Source organism: Hippocampus bargibanti, linkage group LG01 (assembly GCF_051943395.1).
Source record: "Hippocampus bargibanti isolate YZ-2025 linkage group LG01, ASM5194339v1, whole genome shotgun sequence".
Lineage (NCBI taxonomy): Eukaryota > Metazoa > Chordata > Actinopteri > Syngnathiformes > Syngnathidae > Hippocampus > Hippocampus bargibanti.
Genome location: NC_142734.1, coordinates 31,046,533 through 31,058,132, shown reverse-complemented (window position 1 = coordinate 31,058,132; position 11,600 = coordinate 31,046,533). Strand labels below are relative to the sequence as shown.

The 11,600-nt window shown below is 38.2% G+C and overlaps 1 protein-coding gene across 1 annotated transcript; it reads right to left on the bottom strand.

Moving 5' to 3' along the window:
- Positions 1-489: 489 nt before the first annotated feature.
- Positions 490-5,783, bottom strand: masp2 (MBL associated serine protease 2). Its single transcript, XM_089010390.1, has 6 exons — positions 5,626-5,783; positions 5,331-5,553; positions 5,093-5,270; positions 3,750-3,881; positions 1,807-2,003; positions 490-1,681 (listed from the first exon to the last, which is right to left on the bottom strand). Exons 1-6 carry the CDS (start codon positions 5,631-5,633, stop codon positions 1,514-1,516), a joined length of 906 nt encoding a protein of 301 aa, XP_088866516.1. The 5' UTR covers positions 5,634-5,783; the 3' UTR covers positions 490-1,513.
- Positions 5,784-11,600: the final 5,817 nt, after the last annotated feature.

Here is an 11,600-nt window from a genome sequence, read left to right as displayed (position 1 = left end):
TAGTACGCTCCATGAACATTGAGATTCTCACTTGACTTGCCCTTAAGTGCACACTGGGACAATTATGACTATTCACATTTCGATTTGGTATGTTGTAGAAAAAGGGGAAAACAATCAAAAAGTGGGAACTGAATTTAGGTGGATAAAGATGCTAAAAAATCAAATAAAATGTCACAGTTCAAGGCATAATGGGTGATAGGAGATTACGGAAGCGTACCAGTGATATGATGAAAAGCGTCCAGATTTAGCTGTTGTCACTGAACGGACATATAACTCAAAAATTGGAAAGGTGTAAACGGATTCCCGTCACAATTCGAATTAATTGCCGATAAATATCACTAGGGTGCAGCATGACGGAAAACCGGTTAGCTGCTAGCACGTCAGCCTGACATTGCTGGGCCCAATTCCGGCTCTGACCTTCCTGTTTGGAGTTTACATATTCTCGCCATATCCCTTGTGAGGGTAAACAGATTAGAAAATGGATGGAGATGGATGGATGAAAATATCACAAGATTTTATTCATTCCATAAATCGCTTTCAACAACACACGGTTAAAGTAGAGCTGCAAATACTTGTTACCTTTTTCAATGCCTACTATCTTGGAAAAAAAAAATCTCTTTTTATGATGCTTCACTTTTCATAATGATTTAACGATAATTCACTTTGAATGTTTTTAAGGATTTCTAAATCGGGCCCATCAATTTTGAAAGTCAACCTGCAGTGTGTTTGCCTTAAAAAAATACAGTTGAGGCCAGTCAGAAAAATAAAAGAAGTCTTTTTTTCATCAGTGGAACCCTGGCTGTATTTTGTCAATACATACATTCACGCATACGATACAGACGAGAAGCAAGTTGTCAGCATGCTACCGCTCCACATCTTAATGGGTGTCATGGTGGGCGTAATTCCTGTGGAATTAGATCCAACTGGGCTGCTGCGGGAGCAGCACATTGTGTAGGGATTCGACTTTTCAATCACACTGAATATAGTTTTGGCCAAGGGTGTAAACGTGTTGTGTGCATTGTGGCCAACCATGACAGAGGACCTTAAAGATATGGTTTGTTTTTTGTTGTTTGTTGTAGTTGTGAAAGTAATCATTTTATCCAGTCAGAGGTGACAAAGTCAAGGCCTGGGTGCCAAATCTGGCCCGCAACATCATTTTATTCGGCCCATAAAAGCAAATCAAATTTGTGAAACTCCATGATGACGAACCAAAATTTCATTTCAATTTTTTTTTTTTTTTGATGATTTTTTTTTTGAAATTTGAAAACTAGTTATTCAATAATTTGTTGTGCGCTCTTATATGTAATATGTGGAGGGGATGAAACATTGTAATGACTTCCCCAAATTCATAAAGACCCACAAGAGGAACCCGTAACTTCAATGTGGCCTGCGGCAAAAAAAAAAGACACATTTGTTCTAAATCGCTCCTACTAAATGATTGCGTCTAAATTACATTCATTAAAAAGACATTTAGTGTAGTTTGTATTTGTTTTATTTGTCTACACATTTTGATTTAAATGAGGGCGGCAGACTTGATACTCGTGTATTTGATCATCCATCCTTTGTTTTTCCCACTTGAGTCTGACCTGAATGTGAAGTGCACTTGGTGACTCCCACTTTGGATGCTTTCTGGTGTTGCAGATCCGCAGTACGGTCCATATTCTCGTCCTGCTGTCGAAATCTACCAAATAAGAAGCAGAGAGGGTGATTTGGCTCAACGGTACACCACCTAAGCCAGCGACAGACTGCCTACGTTTGCACGAGGATGAATTCATTCAGTCATGACTTACAAGTCTCAGAACTGACCTTCAACATGTCATATGGACATGTGACGTTTGGGTGTCCTTCAATGTCAAAAGGTTCCATAAAGTCCAGGATTATTTCGTAGCCCTCTGGTAGATTAATGGTGTGGTTGCAGAGACTCATGGGTGGATAAGGGCTCGGGTATTCTGGACTTGTCAGATGTCCTGACATGTTGGTCAACGTCAAGCTGAGACACGGCACTGTTGAGATATACCATTCAACATAGAAATGTGCTGCTGTGTTTTTTGCATCTGTGTTCACAATACTTCCGTCTGTCCATTTTCTAATCCACTTCATCCACACATATCACAATGCTTGGTCTGAGCTGAGAAAAAGTGAAACACATTTTTATACCGATTTTTAATTGAAAATTAGGGGTGCGTGTTACATAGGTGTGTGCGTTATACTCGAATAAATACAGTAACTCTTTTTTTTCTGATGAAAGAGAGTCTAAGGTTTCTTACGCTGAATTTAATGTTTATGTAGTCCTAAAACTCAATATTCTGTGGGTCCTGCAATTTAAGTGAAAAATCACAAAAACCCTGGCACTGAAGTAAACACATTTTTGCACATCGTCCGACAGTAAATGAGTGAAGTTTCTTGGACTACTGTGTGAATAGCTTTCAAATACATTTAGTCTATTTTCACATTTTCGTAAAACCAAATGAAACAATTTGTCAAAAGTACAGTACATTGGTGTTTTTATTGATTTGGCAACAATCATATTAAAAAATAAGACAACCAAAAACAAATTTCCCAATATCAAAACCTGGTTTCTGTCACTTAAGTTACTTAGGAAAAAACAAAAATAAGTTATTGCTTTTTTTAAATAAAAATATATATTCCAACTGACTCATCTCTGCGCCATAATTAATGGTGTTCATTAAGTTTGCATTAGTGACACAGCACGTGTGCAGATGTTGTCCCAGATAATACAAATGATTGTTGCAAAGACGCTGTAAATGATATAATTAGTAAAATCTGTGGGCAGATAATCTTTTTTTTTGCCTCCTCACTGCTTGATTTATTTGCTCTCCCTTCATTCTCCTCCAGCAAATAACGACCAAGTCAATGTATGTCAAATCATTAATTGTGATGCATTACCTCATGCCAGTACACGATTAGCATTGCGCACAGGTGTCCATTTTTAATATCAATTCGAAGTTGCCTCTTACGGGAGAGTCAACATTAATTAGCCGTGTCTTTTGACAGCTTGGCAGAGATCAAATGCTTCATGCAATTTGACTGTCAAATCTATCAGCACTGGCCCGCTTGAATGGAAATTGAAATCTCTCACAAATAGACTGCAGTAATGATGAATTGAGAGAGAGTGCGAAGGGGGTGCTTCTTTTCTGGACCTGTTGTGGCACTTTGTGACGAATGTTTTTTTTATCAATGCTGTATGTTAACTTGGTTGATTTCCAGTTCCCATTTGTTGCGTTTGACTTCATATTTAAACATTTCGGACACAGTCATCCAAAGTCTCTCTGTGGTCGCGGAGAGGAGTTCCAGGCTCCACATTTACTGGGTGTGTAAATAAAATAAAAACATCATCACATGCAGTTACATCACATTGTGTGAGTATAGGTTGCAAAATGTAATTGTTTTATTTTCAACGCACATTAAAAATGTTGAGTTTTGATTTCTCATATTTGGAGTTAAATATGTCACTATTGTAATATTGGGACATGAGAATTGATTGGACTTAAAAACACATTTACAATTAGAACGCACATGAAAATGTTCTGACATATCAGAAGATTAATACAATCAACAAATTAGACTTTTTTATCTTCTAAACACTAATCTCTAAAAATTCATGAAAATCTTACTGGTACAGCAATATAATGGACTTAATTTTGTATGTTGATTAATTACAACATCATTTTTTTAGTTGATTTTATTAATCTCTCGACTGATATCGAATATGACTCCCTCTTTCTCACCTGTACATGATCTTTTGTTGACATGAAGAAGATATCCTGGCCTGCATGTGCAGTAAAAACCACCAATGTAATTGTGGCAGAAATGGTCGCATGTTTTCTCTTCGTTTGTATTGGATTGACACTCATTGATGTCTGCAAAAGATAATCAGAGGGTGAAAGTTCATGTTCCAGGACAGACTTGGTCTCAATGAGTGTCAATTGATCGTATGAGATTGGTGTTAAAGGGAGGTTGTTGGTCAAGGTTGCCAAAAGTTGCCTGATTTTATATTGGCATTTGTTTTGAATGTCCATTTGGAGGGAATTTAAATTGGACACAAGACGAAGCTGGATAACAAGACGGATCGTCATTGAGGTCATTTCCACTTGAGACTCAACTAATGAGTGCAGGTGACTCATGTCCAGGCTCACGAAACGATTCAATTGTCATCATTGGTTGTGATGTTAGTCTGTTATAGTGACATGATTGACTTTAAATATCAATGATGAGTGTGTATTATTATGGCTTTGGAAAATTGTCATTTATTTTAACAATCTATGTTAATATGGTGGACACCATTCCAAGTTAAGTGGAATCCTTTTGACAAGCTAGTCCGTGAATAATGTCACGGATATATATCAACACACACGAGTGGAAACGGACACAAACTGGTAAATAAATATCAATGAATGTGTTTCAAAGGATATTATACCATTACAAATATGTGAGGAACAGACACGAAAGTGGAAAAAGAGAGTCAGGATATACAAAGTACAAAGTACAAAGTACAAAGTAACAGCAGAGAGCAGCAGAGCTGGGTGCGGAAAAAACAATCCACTGATGCTTTTGTAAAATGTATTATTATTATTATTATTATTATTATTATTATTATTATTGTTGTTTTAGGCACTACTATGTCTTTGACCCTAATTGCTTGCCCTTTTTTTACAATAATTTCTTATCGCAATTGAACACGAGGTAAAAACTCGCTAATCCAAGGCTAACCGGCGGCTAACTGGCGGCTAACCGGCGGCTAATGGCGGCTAACCGGCAGCAAGCTGGCGGCTAACCGGCGGCTAACCGGTGGTTAACGCAACTAACCAGCAGCTAACCGGCGGCTAACCGACTATGGACTACTTTTGAGTATGATATTTTCTTTCATCTGCTTCATTTACATAAAATTGGTTGTCATGTGAAAATGTTTACTTCTATAACTAATATTCCCAAGTCCAATTTTAAAGGTAAGCTATTATTATTTTAAACACTATCTTATAATTGCTAATTTGACCACCGTCATCAGAGATAGCCAGATTCAGGCAAATGTAAGCCTTCAGCAAGAAGAAAAAGTGTCACAATTGTACATCACCTTCGGAGGTGTAAAATGCTTGGAAGCCGGTGAATCGCTCCTCGTTAGAGTAGTCGCTCCTAAAGACCACTGACATGTGGTTGCCGGCTGACAGGATGACGGTGTTCCTCGGGGTGCTTTCATCGTTCTGCTCTTCTTCTCCACAGAACCTCACGGTGTCATTCCCCTCTGCCAAAACCTGTTCAGACAGGGTCAAGGCACTTTTAGCTAACAATCATATGAAGTCAAAAGACCGTACCTGAATGTAGTCGTATTCGCACAGGTTTGAGGGTTCAACGCTGAAGTGAGTGAAGTAGAGTTTGACCCTGTGACCCTGTGGGACGGTGATGTTCCACACCATGTATGCGTTATCAGGGTATGGCTGGGGGAAGTCAGGGGTGGTAAAGTTGCCGTATAAGGCTGTCATTTCCACACTCAGCGACACATGGAAGAGGCAGAATAGGACAAATACGCAGCCACAGCTATCACGACTATGTGTGAGAGCAGCAGTTTTATGGAGTATATGTTCAAAAAAATTATGAAATGACGCTCACCTGGTCATGTTAACATCGGTCTTCAAATATGTTGTTTCTTTTTGAATTGTGTCCTCCTCAGCTCAGTGCTCTGCGGGTAATTGAACCTGTGTGTCCTTACTATCTGACAGTTTAGTAAACAAAGTACGACAGGCACATGATCCGCGTCATCATCACCCACCTCCCCTGGTCACAGATGTCGGAGGAGCTCGACATCAATAGTATGTAGAAACCTCTACATCTTGCCGCTCTACAAGTCGGAAGCTCATCAATCCCTTTATTAAACATACAACACATTTATATAAAGAAAAGTTAAACAGTAGTTGAATATGAGCCACCTCACCACCTCCAAACTTTGACAGATTACATTTTTTTAAATAAGATAAGAATGTTGTCCCATGTACAATAATAATTTGTATTATTTTTAATGGTTGATGCACCGACTTTGTCCAAAAGTGTACGATATCTTTTTTTTAAATATGGGAATATAATTTCCTTAAAGGACAAGTGACGCCTCCTGACAAGTTGTGTCCATAATTTGTAAAATCGCTTCAAATGACTTTTACTGAGCATTTTTTAATAAGATTCCACTGCATATAGCTATATTTTACGTTTTAAGAGTCGCGCTGAATATTCAGGAAGTCTTGTTTTTGAGTTGTTGACGATTCCTGACGTCACGTCACGACAGGAACCCCTGACCGTGAAAGCAACACACAATACATTTTGCGGGACTTTGTTTAGTCTGAAAACTTTGTGTTGATCCGTGTTGATGGCGAAATTAGAAGGAAAACACATAAATAATACGATGGTGAATCATTGTGTGTTGCACCAAGACAACTATTTGATATTCACTGACACAAATTCCCAGGAGACAAATCAGACCATTTCCAACGGAGCTTGGGCGCTATCTTTTGCATTTTCTGGGACACTACATTGCTGTCATTGACGGCTCGGATTGATATCGGAGAACTCCTTTAATCGATTGCAAACATGTATGCTTTCCTCTTCAGAACTATTCGAAACATATTCATAACTGGATGAGTAAATAGAAAGCATCTTCTCCGAATCTGAACTCTGTGAGCCCATTGGGGTTTTTTTTTTCTTGAGCAAGGCAAGACGACTTGGCGTGACGTCAAGAACTGGGGTCGGGACTTTCTGAAAATCACCAGTTTCGAGCTGATTTGTGGCAGATTTTGGACACTTTAAGTCATTTTTATTGGTGTTTTGCATTTGACAAAAAATATCAGCCTGTGTGTTTTGGGTATTTTAGATTCTATAAAACGTTCTTCCAATGTCGGCTGTCCTTTAAGATATCCACAATTTTGTGTATCTTTCTTTTATTTAGATCCATTTTTGTATTTACATTGTATTTACACGCACCTTTCAAAACTCTAAAGTACATTTTACAGTCGCAGGATATCCGATATAAAAGGCTAAAAACTGAAAATTGTGTTAAGCCTTATAACAATGCTGTATTTGTCACAGGTTTTTTTTTTTGTTGTTTCTTTTTACAGTGCGTCGTTTATTATAATCATCTAAACAAAAACCCACAATGACAACATCGGTTTGAGGAGGTAACACGATGTGTAAATTGTTATTCATATGTGACCAGACTGGTTGGACATTGATGCAAATCAGACAAGACTCACAGAGCTAATTATTTCACAGCCTGCTATCATGGGTATTAAGTGGTGAAGCGGTTAAATAAAAGCCACGGAACAATGACAATGCTTTTCCCCCCACCCCTTTCCCATCGTTTTCAGCAGAAAATCTCTTTTTGTTTGGACATCTTTCACTTTTCAAGTGAATCTATGCAGGATGTTTTTTTTCCTGTCTGTGCAATGCTTACAATGTCAGCCTTCCATCATGATAACTTGTATAATTACAGACTATGAAATGAAAATAGCTTTTGATAGAGTGCACATATTGATAATATTCAATTGGTATAAGGCCCTTTCAAGTGGAACACCTTTTGTTTTTAACATTTTGTTCAGCGTTTAATGCCCAAACGCACATTTTCTGGCCAGCGGTGAATTACTATAATTAACCACATGAACATCGTTGTTAACTCCCTTTTGCAAATGACCTCTCGGAGGGTACGCTTTCAAATTGGGCCAATTTGAAAAAAAATTCTACCATGTGTGAGCTTAGGTGATGTTGAGTTGCAACGCAAGGCACGTTTTGTTGGCAGAAGTTCTTTTTTTTTGAATGCCATCCAGATGCCACTGTACCTTTGACGCTTCAGAATGTCACCCTGTGACTCAAAACAAATACTCTCTGGAAAAGTAGGCACTAAAAATATAATGATGCCATTTATTTATTTATTTATTTATTTATTTATTAGTGTTTATGTATCTGTTTATCTGTTTATGTATCTATTTATTTACACATTTATCTCTGTATATATCGATTGATTGATAGTGTATATCTATTTTTCTATTCTGATGCAGTATATTGATTAATTTATTTGTTTATTCATTTGTTTATTCATTCGTGTATTTATTTATTTATTTGTGTATTTATTCATTTGTTTATTTTGTTATTTGTTTATTCATTAATGTATTTATTTATGTATTTATTTATTTATTCATTCATTTCTTCATAATAAAAAATAACTACTACTACTACTACTACTCCTACTACTACTTATAATAATAATAATAATAATAAAATACATAAATAAAATTAATAATAATAATAATAATAATAATAATAATAATAATACATTTTATAGGCGACCCGGTAGTCAAGTGGTTAGCACGCCGGCTTTACAGTGCATGCAGAGGTTGTGAATTTAAGACCAGGTCCAGCCTTGCTGTGTGGAGTTTGCATGTTCTCTCCGTGGGTTTTCTCTGGTCCTCCGGTTTCCTCCCACATTCCAAAAACATGCATGGCAGGCTGATTGACCACTCCAAATTGTTCCTAGGTGTGAGTGTTGAAGGGCGTTTGTCTCTGTGTGCCCCGCGAATGGCTGGCAACCAATTCAGGGTGTCCCCCACTTCGTGCCCGAAGATGGCCGGGATAGGTTCCAGCACCCCCTGCGACCTTAATGAAGATTAAGTGGTCTGGAAAATTAATGGATCGATGGATGGATGATGGATGGATGAATGATTTACAAGCGCATTTCAAAAAACCCAAGGAGACCTTACAATCAAAAAGAACTATGGGACAATTCATTCATTCATTCATTCATTCATTCATTGCTTCATTCATTCATTCCTTCCTTCATTCATTCATTCATTCTAATGACTCATCAGTCATTTTGGTTGTCATGTCCGTTTCCTCCAATAGGTAAAATAAATTTTGGTATCTCAATAGGTAGCATTTTGCCTATCATTACGCACTGGTTGTAAAATTACTACTTCCCATTAGTTGCAGATTTCCTCAACACTTGATTGAAAAGTTGTAAAACACTGCTGGGTAACATAATGTTCCAATTAGCACATTTGTGACACAGAGGCTTTATGGGAGATGTGTCAGCCTTTTCACATAAGCGCTCGCTTGTAACACGTTCGTCACCCATGCCTTCAAACAGGTAGTTTCACAAGTGAAGAATTTCCTTGAAGCGCTCGTGTGTACCTAATGCAGACTTTGTTGACTGTGCTAGAGTCAGAGCACATTTGTTTACGACCATGCGTCTTCATTAAAAGTATTCTGGTGTCAAATAACGTCTTAAGGCGATCTTTCAAGCTTAGACCTTTGCCAAGTGGCTCTGAATGTCACTCGAGGACTTGACACTCAAATGCCACGATGATTAGACGTTGCAAGACGGAGAACCCGTCCTTCATATTTTAATGCTTCAATGTTTTATTGACACGGCTGTCAAATTTGTTCGCTTAAAGAAAGATCAAGCTTGGCCGAACGGCACAATATCTCCTATTTATTAAAGAAATAAAAAAGAAAGGAAGTCATACTGATCAAACATGGCTTCATGCTCCATGGTCACCCATTAAGTGTGATGTTTTCTTTCACTAGACAAATATACATCGATTCAGTATGTATATATCGACCAAAATTGTTTTGCACAGTCCAAAGTAAACCTCAGCGAAGCGAATGGTGACAATTCCTTTTCTGTTTTGAATAATGTAGGATTCCCAAAATGCAGCCTCAGATAAAGTGAGATTACAAAATCTTGGAAGAAAATTAGAGTCAAAAGTAAGAACGCTTGTCACAAGGAAAAACAATGCATGAAACCAACCACGTTTGCAAAGGCACGGTTCAATACAACAATGAAAATACACACACGAAATATCCAAAAGTCCACCAAAACAAAAACAATAAATTAATAACAAATATCAAAAACCGAGTTTGACAATGAATGCCATCAGAATATCTAAAATAATCACATTTGAACCTAAAAGCAAGCAAGGTCCATATTCTGACTTCTTGTAGAAATCAGCGTCCTTAACTAATTCACTGCCAGATGATGTGCAAAAATGTGTCCACTCCAGCGCCAGGGTTTTTGTCATTTTCACTGAAATTGCAGGACCCACAGAAGATTGAGTTTTAGGACTACATAAACATTCCATGCAGCAGCGTAAGAAACCTTAGACGATCTTCTTTCATCAGAAAAAAAAGTTCATTTTTAAGTTATATGGGGCTGGAGTTATCTGAGCTTGAAATGGGGGTGGCTGTACAAAAGGCAAATGCTGTCCACCCGTGGGAGGGAAAAATATAAATATTGCCAGAGGTCTGACCAGCACTTTATCAGTACACCCCCCACCCCCCGCAAGAAAAATTAAAGCCCCAACAAATTCGGGAATGGCGCTCGATGTCGTGCTTTTCAATTCCCGAATAAAATTGGGAATGGCAGTGAATGAATTAAATTCCAAGTTTGGCATTATGAGGAAACAAGTTCCAGGTTCACCTGCTTCACTGCAGCTGAAACCAAAGCGCAATCTAGACAGAGCGTGAAAATTTATTTTCCGTGTTGTCTAATTCATCAAATTTTCTCAATTGTCTATCTTCCATGTGAAAACTGATCTCAAAATATATTTGACAAGACAACCAAGAAAGAATCAGAAATGAATGCCTCTTGCATTTTGTCGGATAATCTCTAGACGGCAAACACAAACTTAACACCTGCGTCACAAAGGAGCTCCGTTCACCCGAGATTGGTGCAGCATGTGCTTGTGCAAGGACCATTCATAATTGAAATAATTCACACACACACACACACACGAGCATGAAGTCCAAACGAGCGGGAACGCGTGGAGGATGTCACCTGCCTGTATTCTGTGCTCGTGCTACCGTGCTTTGAACAAAGTGCTTTCTTCGAGGAAGTCAACCAGTCATTAAATACGCAGCAACCAATTGAAAAGATCAAAAGAGTGAGCAACTGGGGACCCTGAGCCTCGGAAGAAAAACAAATCTGGTTTTGAAAGCCTTTCACTTTATTATGCATGTTGTTCATTTCCCTCTGCTGGCGTCAATCTGACGTGTCAGTGGTGACGCAGTGTCTGTTTAAATCTCTTGAACGAGAAAGGGGAAAAAAAATCCGGAATTTATCAGATTTTTGTGACCATACGGTAATTTTTTGGCATTCTTCGTTCCACTACTAAAAGCACAACAGACGCCTCCGGACAAGTTGTGTCCATAATTTGTAAAATCGCTTCAAATGACTTCTACTGAGCGTATTCTACAAAGATTCCACCGCATATAGCTATATTTTACGTTTAAGACTTGCGCTGAATATTCAGGAAGTCTTGTTTTTGAGTTGGTGAGGATTACTGACGTCACGGAAGGAACGCCCCTGACCGAGAAAGAACACACAATGCATTTTGCGGTACTTTGTTTGGTCTGAAAACTTCGTGTTGATCCGTGTTGATGGTGAAATTAGAAGGAAAACACATAAATAACGCGATGGTGAATCTTTGTGTGTTGCACCAAGACAATTATTTGATATTCACTGACACAAATTCCCAGGAGACAAATCAGACCATTTCCAACGGAGCTTTGGCGCCATCTTCTGCATTTTCCGGGTGCTACATTTCTGT